This window comes from Stegodyphus dumicola, chromosome X2 (genome assembly GCF_044657685.1).
Source record: "Stegodyphus dumicola isolate Sdum_Otavi_A_Nest chromosome X2, ASM4465768v1".
Taxonomy (NCBI): Eukaryota; Metazoa; Arthropoda; class Arachnida; order Araneae; family Eresidae; genus Stegodyphus; species Stegodyphus dumicola.
This window is the reverse complement of record NC_140781.1, coordinates 24,034,659-24,053,970: the sequence shown is the minus strand read 5'-3', so window position 1 is coordinate 24,053,970 and position 19,312 is coordinate 24,034,659. Positions and strand designations below refer to the sequence as shown.

Below are 19,312 nucleotides of genomic sequence, written 5' to 3'. Positions count from 1 at the left end.
GATAATTGCCCGCTCTGATTATGTAGGGGAATAGTTTTAAGTATTCGTATCGTATAATGTGGTTGTGCATTGTATTGGCAATTGCAGTTTAGAAGTCACCTTTTAAAATATTGGCCAAGTATGAAATTTTCATGTTTGAAAGGATGGGGGGGGGGAACCCATTGGGCATCCTGATTTGATCAGTTTTGACTAAGTGAGCTTCCAGTCTAATACATGCTGGTTTGATTTATGCCCGGTACAGTGATACTTCATACCTTGTTCTGATGTGGCTTTACATTGTCTCATTTTAATGTGTCAAAAATATCATGCATGTGTAAGCATTTTTTTCCTTGGTTATTCGTCATATATCTAATTTCTTCACCTTCAAGAACACCTGACAAATTACTAAACTAAAGAAAGCTGTATTATGGAAAAATTCTAAAATATTTCATTGTATGGATGTTTTTCTTAACTTAATACACTTCATTCACCAAATGTGATAGTGCTTAGTTGCCTGATCATGTTATCTTTTACACATTTAAATTTTACTTGATCTTATGTTTCTGACATTGACAAAAATCAGTTATCAGCCTATATTTTGCAGTTGTGGAGCCAGTTAGTTGGATTAAAGGTATTCCATCTTAGATTTCAATATTAGCATCTATAAACTTACCAATGGGTTGTGTATAAAAAGTAGGAATCGGTAATTAATTGTGTAAACTGTTGCTGCGTAAGCAGTAGGAATATGCTACAGTGGTTTTGTTTTCTAAATATAGTGTGCACGTTCTTTGAAATATTACATTTATAATATCATGGAGTTTTTAATCTATTTTATATTTGTATGTATAGAAATATGTAAATTTAATTGTAGTTCCTAAATTTGTCAAAAATTTTTTATGTAAGATATTACTGTGTATTTTTTAGGTGTTGGACAAGTTGTTCTTCAAATGGCAGCTACAACACCATGTAAGAAATGTATTGGAATAGAAAAAGCTGATGTGCCTGCAAAGTATGCTGAGGTATGTATTCAATGATTCATATGTGTTATATTTCTTTTCCTTTTTTCCCAATATATGGAAAAGGAATCAAAGAAAACTCAGGATCAGGGTGATATCTAAAGAAGTATTTCAAATGATTGCGCATTTCGTTATCATTTTACCCCTATTTTGTGCATGCTCTGGGAAACTTAAGTGGCATTATGATAGACACCTTCCTTATATGTACATGATCTTAGCTTGAGATAAGTTTTTGAAAGCCCACCTCGTAAAATGTGACCTGAACTGTTGCAGCACTTTTTTTTTTTTATATTGTCATTCTCATCAAGGTGGCCCTTAATACCAGGAAGAATACCAGAATAACTGTATTAGGTATGATTCCAAAGTACTGTATCCAGAATACACCATGAGCTTGAATTTTCTTGTTAATACCAGTCACGATTCTTTCTTTCTGTACCATATATTGATTAAGATGCTATATAGGAGTCATTTCTTATCATCTCTGGCAAGGTATTTCAGAAGTAAATTGCAAATGGCACTTATTTACAGGAATGGTGCTGTATTTGCACAATTCTTCATCATGCAGCTATGAGAAAAAGGGCTTCCAAAACCCATTATGTGCAATAGTTATGAAGCATTTTGGATGGTATTGTAAGTGATACCCTCAAGCCAAGCTTATTCAGATTAATTCAGTTGCCTGTTCTCAAAACTTACATTTATCAATTCTAGTCCAGAAAGCATTCATAAAATGCGACTCCATTAGGCAATGTAAGATTTACATGCAATTTTACTAAAACTTTAATAAAGTAATGGATGATGTCTTTGATTAGCGATGAATTCATTTTGATGTAATAAGATCATAATATGTCATTTATGTCAATAAATATATTGCATCAGAAAAATATTGACTGTCAAGTAATTATTTTTTCTCCCCCTGATATAAACTATTCTAGGGACCTATGAGTAAAGAGGTGTCTCTGTCAATGTGCAAAAATAAGATGTTGCTAATGCAAACTGTAAACAGTGTTTTTATTTCCAAATCAAATTTAAAGTGATAACGTTTTAAACATTTTTTGAGACATGCTGGAAAATTATAAGTGTGTAATAAATCAGTATTTTTTGATATTATATGTAATTCTAAAAAAAGAAAGCTAGTTCTATTAAAGTATCCGATAATACAAAGTAATGTAAGAATTGAAAGTTATAATATGTCATATTATGGTGTTGGATAAGCATTTATCAAAATTATAGGGTCAAAACTGAAAGTTAGTATTGACTGCAAGTGGCATATATGTTCCAGATTAACAATCCAACATTTAAAATGTTTTTGTAACAAATGTTATGTCCCATGGATTATTTTATTGTGTGATATTTATGATTGTATAAAGTTCATGTTATTTATAGTATTAAGAAAATTCGGTACTGTTCTGTCATGAGGACTGAATCCAGACATGTATGTATGGATGTATGTGTTCATGCATGTATGTATATATATAATGCTTGAATGTATGTGTGGGTATACCTATATACATATATGCACATACATACACACACTTATACATTTTTGAATAAAGTCCTAATAACAGAACATTCTCATTTCAGAATTCTGCCTTATTGTTTTGTTTTAAAGCTACTTCAGTAAGTGAACTTTGTTCCAGATCTTGTGTGTGTTTTAATATATGAATTGTTTTTACTCAGTGCAAAAGCTAAATTGATAAATTTAGGTTTTGTTATGCCTTGTAGAAAGTCATGAAAAATTTGCATTTGCACTGTTGGGAAAATATAACTTAATTTTCATTAATGCCATACATTATGAGCTTCATACGTGTTGTTGATGTAATTGTTAGTGTTAAAAACATAATCAGAAGTTGTAGTTTTACTGCTTTACTAATTTCAGTTTGTCTAATAATTTATAGGAGATGGACAAGACATTTAGGTTTTGGATGAAGTGGTATGGTAAAAGATATGGAGAATATGTTCTTATTAAGGGAGATTTTCTATCAGAAGATCACAGAGAAACATTGTTAAATTCAACGTAAGTTCCTCTAAAGTGAATAAAATGCAATTTTTTTTTTGAATGCATGGAAAGTTGGAGTATTTAGAATATAACAAATAACCTGATCAACAAATGATGACCTTGAGAGTACAGAAAATGATGAAGTTTTTGCAAACTCTGGAGGGCAATGTATGGTGACATGTAATAATGGTTATGAACACAAGGTTAGAATACCTAACGCAATTGCTGTTAATATAGCATTATCTTTAAAAATCTCCAACATAAGCATCAAAATTTCATGATGGTATGAGATTTTGCTTGATAAAAAGTATTGTCTTTAGACTGCACGTATGAAGCACTTTTATTCACACTGTACAGAAATATTATCTTTCAAGTAGTAGAACAGTAGGCTAGATGAAATAGCAAAAGTTGAGCTTAAATTGAAAAAGTCAACTGAAGGAGATAAAGTTTTAATTACAGATAGGTGCTACAGATGTGCGGTATGTTCATTGCAGTCGTATGGTCGCTGCATATGGTCAGTAGCAGGGACAGCAATTTAATGCATAGTAATCAGCTGAGAGGTTTTGTACTTTTCTCTCATAATACTTTATATTAAGCCACTTAGTGGACAGGCATTATTTTGTAAGACCAAGGATTTTACAAGACATAGAGTCAGAGGTCCTTTGATGTTAGAGCAGATGAGCATGAACGTCATAAAAACAGAAGACAGCAGCATTAACAAAATTATCTTAAAGTAGTTGGTTTGCACAGATGGCCATGTGAAGTCGCTTATCATCCTGTATTCAAAGGGCAGTTTTCGATGTTATGCGTCCACAAATTTGTAATGATGCTCATGCAGTATTCATATTTTGTTTAAGGATCTAAGAATACGCACTGTGTAAATTGTTCATGGTTTTTGGAAAACTAGGGACACTGGAGAAATTCAGCTGCATCTTCTAGCCATACAATCACTTTGGCATCATGCACTGACACCTGCAACAAATAACTGGGATTGATGCTGGAGCTATAAAAATATTCCTTCTTGTGCAGTTGTTCCGTGAAAATTTGCCGAATGCTTCCCCAGAATTGCAGTCTTTCATGTAACACAACTTACTATTTCTTTTGTGAATGCCTGATTTTTCTTTTCTGTGAAAATTGAGAAAATATGCAGAATTCTTGTTTTGTTCTACTTGACAGATGCTTTTATACCCTAGATATGGTTCTCACTGTTATGGCTGTTCTGTGGTAGGCAACTGAGTACTCATTTGCTGTTATTTAAAACAAATATATCTGGTGTTTTTTTCCACTAATATCTTTGTTGTATAACTTACTGTCCCAGCACCTTATGCTATTTTTATCTTGTAGAGTTCTCATTGATTGTGAAATCCCAGTATTTGCATTAGAAATATTCTAGGTATGGTTACACTAATTATAAGTATGATATGCATAATTAGCCTTTTTTTCATATATTGCAAGTGCATGTTGCCTTGTGTTATTCTCAAGAAACTGGAATAGCTTCCATGTTCTGAGATTTCTACTGGCTGGTCAAGTTGAATTACTGAGATCTTAAAGTGTATGAGTCAGTGTTTGGCCTAAATTCTGTCTCCCCATAATTGAGATCTGGAAATCCAGATTATAATGTCATATAAAACTTTGCCTACAATATATACAATTTGCAGATCCAGTTATATTTCCATAAACTTCTATTTTTTATTTCTTGCTCTTGTAATTATCAGATCACTGTTTTGAACTGTGAAATATTAAAACCACCCTTCGTGGGGAAGTGTGTGGCTGTTGGCATATGCTTCTTCATATATTCCACTGCGAGCACTTGTTTACAATTCCAATCACAGTGCATGCTTTCCTCTTTCCCACAATTTATTTGAAAATGTATTTAGCAGTGGTAGCTAGAAGAAGGTGCAATTCTAACCTTTGGTTACAGAAGGAACTGGGAACATTTACGAGTTCAGTGTTTGAAAACATATATTGTCAGCTTCCAATGTAAATAATGTAAATAAATAAAATTTGGGGTATGGGACTTGGAGATCCATTTATTTTCCAATACTTCAATATTTTGATTTAATGCTCTAACACTTATCAGTTTACTATTTCGAACTGTGGAATATTAAGCATTCCCCTTTTGAGGAAGTATATCTGCAGTCAGTGGTTGTGAAAATAAAGGCTGCATCCTCATTTTCGTGGACAGGATGTGAATGTGTATTATATGTATGTTATGGTAGTTTTTTTTTTCAACTTCCAGGCTAGTTTAACATTTTTCTAGTAAAAATTTTTCTATTTTATTTTGTAAAATGAATAACTTTTAACAGTAGAATTTTTTATTTTTGTCCTAATTATTTTATAATTATTTATATACATATGTGATTAAAACAAACTCAGTAATAATGACCAGCAGGAATTTTGATGGGGTAGAAGTTTTGATCCCTAATGAATAGGAAATTGGAGGCGAGGCAGATAAAATCTTCATTTTTATTTCAGCAAAAATGTTGTGGCCGCAAACAAGTTAGCACAGCGAATGTGCCTATTCCAAAAAGTTTACATTTTTGTTAAATTTGCACTAAGATAGAAGGAGCAGACAGACAGCAGTCCAGCTAGGCCAAAGCATTGCAGGCAACTGGCATGTTTAGGGTGAAATCTTAATTCAGACTAAGGTAGTTTTTGTTCTCAATACATTTTGATTGGATAGTTAATGCTTCTTAAAATTATTATTGGCTGCTTGAGTTTTAGTTTCATTTACATCATTAGAATTACGTAAGAGTTATATGACATAGATTAGTCTCAAAATGACGCATTGCAAATAGAGGTTACAATTTTTAAAATTGAGAAGGGAAATTTATCATTAATTTATCTAATTGTAAATTTATCTAATTTAATCTTTTAGATATTCCTTATTTTTCTTACACACACACACACACACACACACACATATATATAAGTAAATCAGCTTTGTAATTTGTTTAGTAATTGCCTTTTACTACCTCATTTTTAATTTGGGTATTTCCTCTGTGTATTCTAAAAGTAGTAATAACTTTTCTGGACTGTGCCATTTCTAGATTAATCTTTGTCACATGGCATGCATAACGCTGATGACAAAGCTAATTTAGAACTTGGACTCAAAATTTTGAGAACTGAAGCCTTTCTAACCTAAACCAAAACCTTCTCTTGTTGAGCTACATAATAGAGTGAATACTGGATAATTTGTGCACTTTAGCTTCAACTCTCTTGCAGTCAAGTGGCTACTTCACTGCCTTAGCTTTGCCGTGCTACTAACTATAGTATATGCAAAATGTCATACTCTGTATAAAATTCTGGGGTGCTTATTGCACCTGTGATCGTGTGTAACGAAAAATGTATTTTCAATAATTACGTGTCCATCAATAAAAAATATATTCAATTCGGTCATGTCTGTCTGCAAGTCTCTCCTTTGAGTGTCATTTTTCTAACTATGCAATAAAGTCTTTCCAATTTATACTGTGGAGAACCATCATAAATCCATTGTAGGTTATTCCAAGTCATCTTGTGGTATATATATATATATATAGTGTGGTATATATATATAGAGAGAGAGAGCGAGAGAGAAGCATGTAGGCATATAATTTGGTGATGTGATTGCTGTTTAATTTCAGGAAGAATTGCACTTGAAAGTGTCATTCTTTTCTTTTAGCACTGCTATTTTACAATTAGCGTAGAACTGTTTTAGCTATTGAGACGATTTAATAACATCAGATTAGTTTGTAGCAAAGAGTACCAAAGCATTTAACAGACAAAAAAGAAATGGTGTTTGTAAAAATTTTGTAAAAATTTGGGGGCCTGAAACCTGTATGTTTCTCAAGCAGTTAAAAGAAAGAAAAGGAAAGAATTCTTTTAGGTGTTGAGAGATATAAAGAATATCAATTCATTATTAGAGATCATTAAAAGTTATTAAAAATTTAATGGTAGGAATGACATTCGATAAATGATTTCACATTCTCTTTTCACTGCCATGCATGCATCTATGACAGTTGTATTACATAAGAAGCATAACTCAGTGAAAATTTTCATTCTGAATTTAAATCCTTTAGATAGATAAATTATAAATATTTAAAAAAAATTTTAGGACCTAGTATGTCAGCTGATTAAAAAGAGATATACTTTAAATATATGCATTTTCCTGTTCAAAGAAAAAAGGCTTAGCAAGAGACAGCACAAAACAATATCAGTGTTTCAAAATGGAGTAATCTTTATATTAGTTACATAGATAAGGGAAATTATAACTTATTCCATTTCCTTGCAGTAACTTCTGTCTTCCTGTTTTTCATTCTTTATTTCTATTTTCAGTTAGGGTAGGCCTTTTTTGTTGGCATTAGAAGACAATCCTAGATTCTGCACACTTCTCTGTTCTTACTTCTTTTGCTGCTTTGTACTTAAAGTATATCCAAAGAAGAAAAAAATATACAATAGTTGGCTGCTTAAGCACCATTTTACAATTTCTTCGATCATCTGAGGGTATTTTGTATAATTTTTATTCATCATCATCGGAAAAATATATCTGAATAAGAATGGAGGTTACAAAGTATTTATTGAAAGGTGGGTTCTGCTTGTCGAAGTAGAACTTTTGACCTTAAACTCTAAATTTTCTTAAAAAAAAAGGGGGATCTACTTATATAAAAATGCATGATGGTAAATTAGATGCTAATATTTTATAACACAATCTAAAAAAAAAATTTAAATGTAGAGTTTTTGAATGCTAATAGTAAAATTTCTAACAAAGTATAGTAGAAATTTAATATTTTGTAAAATCTGTAAAATAGCACTGCATCACTAGTATAATTAGATTTATATATTTCAATTTCCAGTTTGCATTGATATAGTTAATTTTTCTTACCACAAAAATTGCTTATAATTTATTTTTCAATACCTTTAACATGAATATATATATCATATGCAGCCATATGAATTTTGAGTTTGCCCATTTGTATATTTTTTGTTATTTTATGCTTGTGTTAGTTAATGTTGTTTTGGTCTGTTTCAATTAAAAAGTGATGGCATGTGTTTTGTGATACAAGTAAAAATTTATTTTGTCAGCGTTTTGTATGTCTGGTTTTGAATTTATAATCTCTTTTGGGCATTCTCTGGTCTGGCTCCTTTGGATCAAATTATTTTTTTCTGGGCCAGAATTTAGTCTTTATTTTTACTGGTTATCCTTAAGAACTCTTTTAAAGTATTGTTCACAATTTTGAAATATTTCTAGAAGTAAATTTTAAAAAGCTGTTGAGTGCATGGAATTGTTGGCTGCTTCTGACAACAAACTAAATAATACTTTCATTTTTGTATTAATTCTTTTAACATCTTTTAATTTTTTTTTTCTTAAAGGTACCTGGATTTCCCCCCCCAATCCTTATATATTTTTATTATTCTTTATTTCAAATTTCTTTTAATGTTTGTCCTTTCTATTTTTGCCAACCATGAAGGATTGAGAAACTTTCTTGTAACTTAGTTGCTCCTTCTCTATATATACAGGGTGTTTAAAAATGTAGCAACAAACTTTTAAGCAATCCAAGTTCGGAAACACTATATGCTGATAGGTGGTACTTTGCACCAGAGCACTGGAGGGGGAAGTAAGGATTTCCACGTTTGAGTGGTAGTCAGCATATGAAGAGGATACAAAGGTATATGGAAGGTGAGTTTGCAGATATACATTTGAATAGTGCATTGAATAGCTGAGTGAATTTATCGAGAATGCTTCCCAGACAAATGTCAAGTGAACCACAGTGTGTTTGCATGCAATTTGTGCGAGTACAGATTACTAAGAAGTAGTAGGTGTAGTGAATGCAAGCCATGATTGATGTGTTTGTTCGTTATGGCAGAAAGTGTGTTGGATGCTGTGGTGACTTAAGAACATCTCATTTAGAAACAAAGTGTTCAAAATGTGAGTTCTCCAGCTTATGTTGTTCACTGATGAGGCCACATTCAATATGAATGGTATGCACATCATTTTGCAGTAAACATATGGGCTGGTTTTTGATTGTGTGGCCTGCTTAGTAAGGCCGTAGCTTTTACCACCTTGCATGACCGCCACGAATTATTGGATCTTTCTTGAGCTGGTTCTTCTGGGCTCACTTGACGATGTTCCAGTAAACACGAAGCACAATATGTAGCTCCTGTATGATGGGATGTTTGCTGATTTTGGAAGGTCATTCCATCATCAATTGATTGGTTGCAGTGAACTGTCTCCTTAGGCCCACCTGATTTATTGAGCCTTGATTTCTTTCACTGAGGAGCTCTCAAAGCTATCATTATCATGATCCAGTGGAGTCTGAAATAGTTCTCGTAACAAGACTCATCTATGTGGCTGCTATAATCAAAGAAATTCCATGTGTTCTACCATGTCTGGCAATCAGTGTTCCAGTGGTCTTGCTTGATACAGACTTTGAGCACCTGCTGTGACATTAGAACTGTATTAATCACATATACCATTTGTACTCAGTGTCCAATAAATGCTTCAAATTAATCACTCTTGTGTCCTTTCCAATCTTCTGCCTCTACTACCAGTTACCCTTGATGTTTCTGGCTATGGGCTGCTATGCAATTCTTATGATGTGCACCTTCCCTAAAAGTTTGTTGCTACATTGAGACACTCTGTGTATATTTGTGTGTAACTTTAAGTAAATTAGAAAATTAAAATCAAATAAGTCTGAAGCCAGATTACATGCTTGGAGCTGCAGTAATTGGATGGTTAATATTAGCCAAAACTAAAGCAGATTCGTGATTTCCAGAAAATTAGAAAAAAATTAGTGAAAATATTCTTCTGCAAAATTATGAAAAGTGCAAGAAAACTACTGTACCAATCAACATAAGTGAACAAAAGTTTAAATCATTTCCATGGAAAATTAAAATAATAATTTTTAAAAATGGGTAGGTTTTAATTACTAGATAATTCAAAGTTATATATAAATTAAACTCAGATAAACAATGAATGTGAATAAGAACTAAATTCGAATAAAAATAAAACCCAATAGATTTTTAATTTTCTAGGATACCTTCTTTAAGCATTTACATTTCCTGGCCACCTTCTATTGTCAAACTTCTGCAGTTTTTCAGTTAATAGTCTTTTAAATTACAGACACATTTGATATTTAAAACAAAATTAATTTTTCCTCATATTACACTCATTTTCTAATCATTGTTTTACTTTTATTTTATACTTAAAAAAAAAAATTCATGTATATTTGGGATACAAACCAGGTTCCCTTCAAAAGTACTCCAGGAATGCATTCGTCTCAAAGGGCAGATTGCCCTATAGTTGCTTTCCTGTAATCTGTTAACCTAACTATGCATTTTATGCTGCATTGTTTATTTGAATTTAAGCAAAGTCCATAAGTTTTTCAGATTGCATCCTGTTGGGGTTGGGCTGGTTAATGCACAGTTTAGTTTAATTTTAAAAGAATTTTTCCTAAAATTTTTCTGTATTAAATGTCTTGGTTGTGCATTTGTTAACTCAAAAGCTGGCTATTTCTTTTAGATTTCTTGAAACATGAACCTTCTGAAGATGATGTCCCATGAAATGGAAAATACATTTGCTTTTATTTTTATTTGACGATAATTTTTACACAACATCAGTTTATCTAGCATTTAAAATTCACTCATTTTTGTGTTGAATTTTCCATAGAAATTCATCTCCCCCACTTACTTTTTTACTTTTACACTGCTAAGGAGGACTACTGACCGGGAACAAGCCTTTGCAGTATGATGTCCACCCTGCAGACATTTATTAAGTCTAAATTAAAAAAGAAAAAAAAAGAAGATTACAGAGTCACATCTAGTTAGGGAATACAAAGGACTACCTTGAATACATATGACATTCCTGATAGCATAGATTAAAAAAGAAAAAATACTTAGAAGATCAAAGCTGCATTGATACAAAACTGGTAAAGGTAAAACAAAAACAGTAAAATTTAAGACTAACAATGGAATTTCAAGCCTTCGGTTATACATCACCCTGACTTAATGTTATACACTTACTATAATTCCGCACATTACTAATGAAAAAAACATATTATGCAATATATTACTATAATACTGAACAACACACTAACATAGTAAAACTGATACTACAAATAAAACACACCATATACACTGCTCGTATCAGAAAAGTACACACTGACATAGTAAAGCTGATACTACAAATAAAACACAACATGAACACTGCTCGTATCAGAAAAGTAGACATTTCTGTAGATGATGCTGTACTGTAACGCTAAAACTAATCAAAAGAACACTAGACAATAACCTTTGGAAACAGTCACAGTGAAATTAGGAATATAATATATTGTAGCAGAGTTAGAATAAGAATCATTTCAAAACATTAAATCCAGCAAAACATTCCAATACATATTTACAAAGTTCTACAAAAGTCTGGTTCAATACTACTATTATGCATCACACTTACTTATCGTTATACGACCCTAAACTATTACACTCCACATTAATAGAAAAAAAAAAATATACAAGATACTTAATGGAATACTGTACATATACTGAAATAAAATGGCGAATACTACAAAATAACAATCAATACACAATGTGCTTATCAGAAAGTTGGTTCTGTGGCCACGAATATTTGTTAGAAACTGTTGCATTTTGCACAATACTAGAAACTGTTACAAAACATTTGCACACAATATTTCATGGTACTAGCCAAAAGCTCTATATATGTATTTACTATTATACCACAAACTTAATTTGAAAACATAACACAACGCACTTACTACCTAACAGGTCAATACACTAAGACAATATGTAAATTGAAATACACATAATACAATACAAAAATTAAGCAAACACAATAAAATTTAAAGATTAATAATGAATAGAAACGACACTGAAGTACTAATAGACAGACATTGATTGTGGTAATCTGCATCTAGGAGGTAACATGTTCCAGCAAAGTTATTTATGTACCGCACTAAACATGGCTGTCATACATATACGTAACATAGGTACCATGGCATGCCATTAGTCTCTGAAATTGTCCTAATTTCAGTAGTTGAATATTATCGTATATAGTAAGATACCAAATTTGTAAGGTAAGAATTATGAAAGCTACTGATCTTCTATAGTTGTTGGTATAGAATTGCCTGTAGCTGCTGTTGACACCTCTTCTGTTCAACAGAATTCATGAGCACAAATGTTCATTACTCGATGAATCTGATTAAATGCGAGCTTACTTCTCTTGAGGGTGTCTGACCACCCAGACCAGTGTGCTTCAGAGGTTTTTTTTTAAATGAAATGGTATCATAAGAGAGCATTCGAAAGCTAAGTGATCCGGATCACCTAGTGTTCCACATCTACAACTGTCTGAAGTAGCTAATCTGAAGCGCCGTAAATAGCTTGGAAATGGTCCGTGTCCAGTAAAGCAATGTGTAAGATGAGCACTACTAGTGACCAGATTCAGACCAACTTTGGGGAAGAAACGAAAGGTTCTGCAGCCTGTGGTGGAGTTGTTCCATCTCTGTTGCCAAATTTCTAACATTTTGAGTTCGGTAATCTTTTTTAAATAGGAAACTGGTGCTTTTAGGGGTGTTACAGGCATATTCAAGTCGTTAGCTGCTAACTTAGCAAGCCTATCGGCCTCTACATTTCCAGCAATGCCTACATGCGCGGGAACCCAGCTCAAGTACGGTCGTTGGGACTCGGGAATCTGAAGTAGAGCATCCCTAATAATGTGGACAGAATCCACTTTGCTGTTGAGTTCTTTAATGGCCAGTAGGCTCGAAGCTGAATCACTCTGTATTTTGACTGTGGTCCTGTTAGATTTTGCTTAATATAATCTAATGCTGCCTTAATTGCTACAAGTTCCGCCTGAAATACGCTATCTTAATCTGACAGTCTCTGTGACCAAGTGTAGCAGATAGTATAGCCACGCATGACGCAGAAGCCGCTACCTGTGCCAAGCTCCGTTTTGGAACCATACGTATAAAGACAAATTTCGTGCCTAGCCGGAATTAAGGGCTCTATGGTGACTTTGTGATCATAATTTATGTCCGCCGGATGTCCCAGAGAACGAGGGGAATGATCCTCGTAATCACGAGCGCGGTAATGGGTACCCCACAAGATAAAATCTTCCTTTATGCGTAGGATCCATGCTTGTCCAGCCTCCCTCTCCACGACAAGATCTAATGGTGGTAACCCAGCGAGCACCTGCAATGAATCTGTCGAGGTGGTCCTATAAGCTTTAGTAATCGTGAGGAGTTGGAGACACTGAATAGAATTGAGTTTCCTCCTCAGGTTTCCATTGAGATGAATACCCCATGCTGAAGACCTGTACAAAATCACCCTCTCTGTTATTGTGCGATACCAGATCTTCAACATGTCTGGTCTAATGCCCCAATACATGCCAGTAGTTCATCTCATGTTATTGGTAATAGATACTTCTTTCTGGTGTATATTATGCAAATGTGGAATCCAGTTGAGGCGGTTGTCTATGATGACACCTAGATATTTCAACTGGGAAACAGTCCTAACTGGATGACCTAATAATCTTATAGTTGGATTCCACCTCAGTGGACCTTTACGCCCTATGAGTAAAATGTTAGTTTCGGACGCTGAAATTTCCAATTTGTGATCGGCTGCCCATTGTGCAAAGAGGTTCAGTGCTCGCTGTACATTCTCCTGCAGTCTGTGTCTTCCAGTGACCAAAAGCAAAAAGTCGTCGGCAAATGCCTGGACTTTGACAGTCTCATCACCAGTGTAAAGATCAAATATCATGTTGACAACCAGGTTCCATAAGACTGGGCCCAGGCATCAACCCTGGGGACAGCCACGCACCGTTCGTCGTTGAAGTTGGCCATTTGGCATTGTTATCTGTATTTGCCGATCAGACAAATAGCTGCGAAGAATCCTGAGGATTTCAATCGGGCACTGAATTCGGTCTAGACATTCGATCACATCTGGTGATCGAATGCCCCTTGGATGTCGACTGACACGACTGCTGTGTGCAGATTGTTATTTCGGTTATCCTTGATTGTGTCCAACAAACTGGTCAGAGCATGCTCTGTTGAAGTACCCTGTTTAAAACCAAACTGAGCTTGGTGTATTATATTTCTTTTGCTTAAGAAATGATTGAGTCTGCTCAGTATTACTCGTTCAACTACTTTACTAATGGCTGGTAGCAGACTGACAGGCCTGTAGGATCTTGGATCATCGGGGCCCCTACCGACCTTCAGAAAGAGAACTATCTCGCCTATTTTCATAGTTGTTGGGAAATGACCCAGTCTCCAACATGTGCCGCATAATTTAACCAACAGCTTTGGGCATGCTTGATGCACAACCTTGATTAAGATGTTGTCAAGGCCGTCTGGGGCCGGCGCCTTGTTATTGACTAGGGCCTTGACTATTCTGTGCAATTCTTTTGGCGTTGGCATCTTCAAGTCACTTTCAGTGGTAGTCCAATTTCAGTTATCATAGTGTTCCCTGATGTCCGCCTGTCGTACTGAGTCTGTCTTCTGTGTGTCATTGCGAAAGATAGCTTCAAGTATGTTGCCCAAAATTTCTTCGCTAGAGTTGCCAAGTTGCGAAGCTGCTAACTGTAGTGGTCGAAATACTTTCTCACAGGCTACTTTCTGTACCTTGCCATAATGCTCTATGACTCTGCTGTAATGGTTTTACCACGCTTCCAGTTTGCTATTAATGATTAGTTTTTTGTAACTGGTGTGTTCCATTCTGTAAAGCTGCATTCTACTTTGCCTGGCAGCAGGGTCTATTACCGCCTGCTCTCTTCTGCGTAAAGCCCTAACTCTACTCCTCTGCTCTGTAAGTTTGCCGTTCCACCAGGATAGAGAGTCAGATATTTTCAATTTCTTCCTTTTGTACAACATCCGAGCAACTGCCATTAGATCGTGTATTAATTTATCGTAGATCCTGTCCAAATCGTTACCAGTTGTACAGTTGTCTAGTCCTTTGAGGTACTGGGGTAAAATCAGCCTGCACTGTTGCATGAACTTGGAATGTCCGCCATATTTCATCTTTAAACGATACTGTGTGTAATATATGCCCGGCAATTGCACTTCAAAGAGAATCAGCCTGTGATCACTGAACGTCGGCGTATCACTGACTCTCCAATTGCTAATATGCTAGTGGGGATGAAGCTAAAGTCAGATCAGGCCAACCCTCCGCCCTACTGGTACAGAAAGTGGGAGGGGACTCCTCAGAGTTGATCACAACTAACCGACTTTCCGAGATAAAGTCTGGAACCTTCCGGCCTCTCTCATTTTCTCCCCATGCTCCCCAAAGAGGACTCAAGGCAATAAAATCCCCTGCTATAGTGTGAAACGGACCCCCCACTTAACTGTATATACTCACGTATAAGTTAACAATGTTAAGAAAAAAAATCAAATTTCGAGGTAGGGAGTCGACTTATATATGGAACTGCCGCTGCCAATCGATGACACGCCAGCAAACTTAATTATTAAATATATCATTCATGCAGAAAAACATAAACTTTGTATTTATTCTTTCCATTTTATTTAATAGTTTTTTTTTTATTAAATTTGTTTCCACAGCATTTTTGCCAGGTGTTCTTATTCACACTCAGAAAAAATGATTGGGTGGATGACACCATAATGCTTAATTGGTTTCAAACTGTATGGTTCAAAAAACCAGGTGCTAGGGAAACCTTCGCTTTTGACTTGGGATATGTGTCGACCGCATCTTGTTTATTATGTGTTAAAATGGAAATAAACAAGAATTCGCTAAAGTGTGAGTGTAATTTTATCAAGTACATCGGCATGCTGTTTTATCGATCACAGCGCCGCTTATGAGACAAATTTGGTTTTGCAAAATTTTTTTTCAAAATTTGGGGGGTTGAATTATATGCCGGTATATACGTTGTGTTAATTAGTACAGTAGTTTTCTGCAATTTTGCAGAATTTTTATACTACAGTAAAAGCCCGGCTATATGACATTTAATTTACTGGAATATTTTAGAAAATTCTTTTGCCCCGAAACATTTAGTACATGAGAGATTTGTAACTCTATTACAGAGCTTATAATGCTTTTAGCTTTTAAACCCTTTTGCCAGTAATTGATAAGCATGACATCATAATGCAAACAATGAAATCTGTGGTGGTTTAATGCAAACTCTACTAATTCTCAATAAGCCAGTTTGTTTTTTTTGTAAAGGAGTATATCAGTTCTATTTTTTCCTTATATTTTAAAAAGAGATTGATATTTGGGACAGCAGGAAGTAGAGAACTTTTAAAGTTACAATAGGGAATTTTGAAAATGGATAAAAATTGGCAGTGTACATGAAATATTGTAAGCAATTTAAGTTTTTTATATGCTAAATCTGTAATGTGTCTCTCTTTATTATCTAACTAACTAAAGAGTGATTGGTCACATCTTTCCTGTTTTTTTTCCTGTCATTTTGGGGAAAAAAAAAAAAAAAAAAAAAGAAAGATTACTAACATTTGGGACGGCAGGAAGTACAGTATTATTAAAGTAGCAATGCATTTAAAAGAAGCCAGAGTACAGGACTTTCAAAGTGGATAAAAAATGGCGATGTACGTGAAATATTATAAGTGGCTTAATTTTTTTTATATGCTTTATCCATAATTTGTATCTATTACACAAGCAACTAAAGAACGGTTATTTTTCCGCCAAATTTCATGTTCGGTGACATTTTATAATTGGATCAGATGTTTCACTTTCATGTTTAAAGACCTATTGAATGAATACATTGGCCTTTTATGTCTGAAATCAAATTCTTTCTCTAAATCTTATATTATTTTAAATGTAAGCTTTTGATATTCAATTTGGTTACAAATAAGGTGATTGGTTTTATAATTCTAAAGCAGAGATTTAAAAAATTTATTTGGCTTTTCTAATGTGAAATTCATTTTCTATACACTCAACTTTCCTGAATTCAGAATTTTCCTAGATTTCAGGATAGTCAAACTTTTTCTATAATTTATGTGTAAATTGCTGGACTACTATGGTATTTGGGTTGGTTTTAATTTTTGTTAATATTAAATATATGTGTGTCTGTGTGTGTGTGTGTGTGTGTAATTAATAATCTTAATTTTGAAATTTCTAAACGCTTGTCTGTATATATGGGGTGTCCACAAAAGTTCTTACACAGCCTTTATTTTTGCAACTGTTCATTGCAGATTCATGTTGTCACATTTAAAAAATTAAAAACATTTATTTTGTATAATGTACAAAATACTAACTTTTTCTATATTCCTCTGGTCCCTAACTAAAAAAAAAATTTGACTGCAATATGACAAAACCTGACCAAGCATTTAATTTCAAAATCTGCATTATATGATGTAATTTTGAATTTGCATTGAGAGGACATTTTATAAGTAAATTAGAATATTTGAAAGTTCTTTTTCCCGCTGTAAATTCCATCCAGTGGTATTTTTAGTAGTGTCTTTTAATTTATAATTTCATTACATTTGGTATGTAGAAAGAATTTTTATGCAAATAATTTGTAAGATTTCAAAGTCTTAAAGTATGTTATTTTTACTCTAATACTATTTTATTTCTTTAGAATCTTTACTTTTAATCAAATGAAAAATTTGGTAAAGTGGCAAATATTTTAAATTTTTTATTAGTCAAATATACTATCAGTTCGTTCTGTGCCAGTGCTGTGGTTACATACCTGTCAATATTTTCTAGACAATGAATTCTGTAAGATTCGGTCAATAAGATTCGGACTTTTGGGGGAAAATTATAGTAATCCAAATTTTTCACAATAATATGCACAAAAATGTTCATTACATAATCTCTTAACATTAGAAACCTTTTTCTAAAAAGTATTTTAGTTATAAACATTTTGCTGTTCAGTTTGTGTATGGCCCCTGAATGATTTCTAAATTGATATTAAATATCAGTCAACTTATATCCTGTGTGAGTTTAATTTTTTATGAGTGCAAAATGTTTCTTAATTTGAGGACTGGAGGACATTTTTCACAGTTAAATAATTTAATTTCTGTGCTTATATTAAAAATTTTTCTCCATCTATTTAATTTTTGTAGGCAACATTTAATACATCTCAACCCATTCTGGAATTTTTTATTTTCTATTTTATCTAAGTACAGTCCTACAAGTTGACTCATTTCGTAACATCACATCTTTACCTGCCTTCATGTGGAAGCTGTTTCAAGGATTTTTGGAAAATATTGTCAAACAGGTTTTTCACTTTCTTTTCCCCGTTTCATTCAATATATTATTTATTTAATCCATTTTATTATTTAATAAACTTTTTTCAAAAAATTTGGGCTAATATCTTTTAAAATGTTTTCCCAAATTGAGGCTTTTTGCCTTTTTTAGTTTTTTCTCTGTTCCATCAGTTAGGAGGCCTTTTACTAATGAAGAAACTATCAATTTTGATTCTAAAATTTATTTAGCAGTTTTGCTAATTCTTAGTTTTGACATATAGTATTAATTGAATATTAATTTACCAAATTGTTTTTCTGGTTTCTAATTTAGAGTGTTTACTGTTTAATTTTTATGCAGTATAATACATTTTAGTGTCACATCTGAGCAGACTTTCTTGATGATTGCCTTAAAAAAACCTTTAATTTTTAATAGCATTTTTTATTTATATTATAAATAAATATATAACATGTAATGGCTTTACTTTTTTTTAAAGTACTTTAAAATTGCTTCTTATTTGTGCTTCTGAATTATTTATTATATTTGTTTTTTTTTTTAATCATCCAGACTTATTTCAGAAATGGGGCTGTGTTTAAAATTTTTTGCCTGCTCCTTGAAAGAGCAAAGAATTTTCAATTTTTTGTTAATGATAGTATTTGTTTATGAAGCATAATTTTAAGTTTTAATATTTTGGCAACATTGATATTAAATTGTAAAAAGAATGAGTTAAAAATATATCTGGAAGAGAGAGAGAGAGTTTCATTATTATGGTTTGGTAGAATGTGGTAAGATTTCTTGTCTCATTTCCTTTAATAAAGCTTTCTTTTTGTATATTGTCATAATGTATTTTTGTTCGAAGTGGATGATTCTTTTGAGAATGTTATATATATGCCAATCTTAAAAAACCAACATTTGGTAGCAGAGCGTGGTTGCCCCCTCTGTTAATAAACTTTCAGATAGAACATTGATGTTGTTTAGGCTTAACAAAATCGCCAATTTCTCTAAGAGACAAATTAGACTTGTATTATAATTAGTGAATATAAACTATAAAATATGGCATATAATATGATAAATTTGAGTCATGTAGAAAAATTAAGTGACGATAATTATCTTATTTGGGCCAACAGAAGTTTAAAAGTATGGAGAAGTGTGATAGAAGCTGATGAACCACCAAAACCATATAAAA

At 33.1% G+C, this 19,312-nt stretch overlaps 1 protein-coding gene across 2 annotated transcripts in view; it reads left to right on the top strand.

Moving 5' to 3' along the window:
• gpp (DOT1 like histone lysine methyltransferase grappa) overlaps positions 1–19,312 on the top strand; it is a 280,396-nt gene that overhangs the window by 148,097 nt on the left and 112,987 nt on the right. For both annotated transcript variants that reach the window (XM_085809864.1, XM_085809863.1), the window contains exons 7-8: positions 904–998; positions 2,891–3,009. In XM_085809864.1, coding sequence (XP_085665990.1) covers positions 904–998; positions 2,891–3,009 — 214 coding nt within the window. The remainder of the gene's footprint in view (positions 1–903; positions 999–2,890; positions 3,010–19,312) is intronic.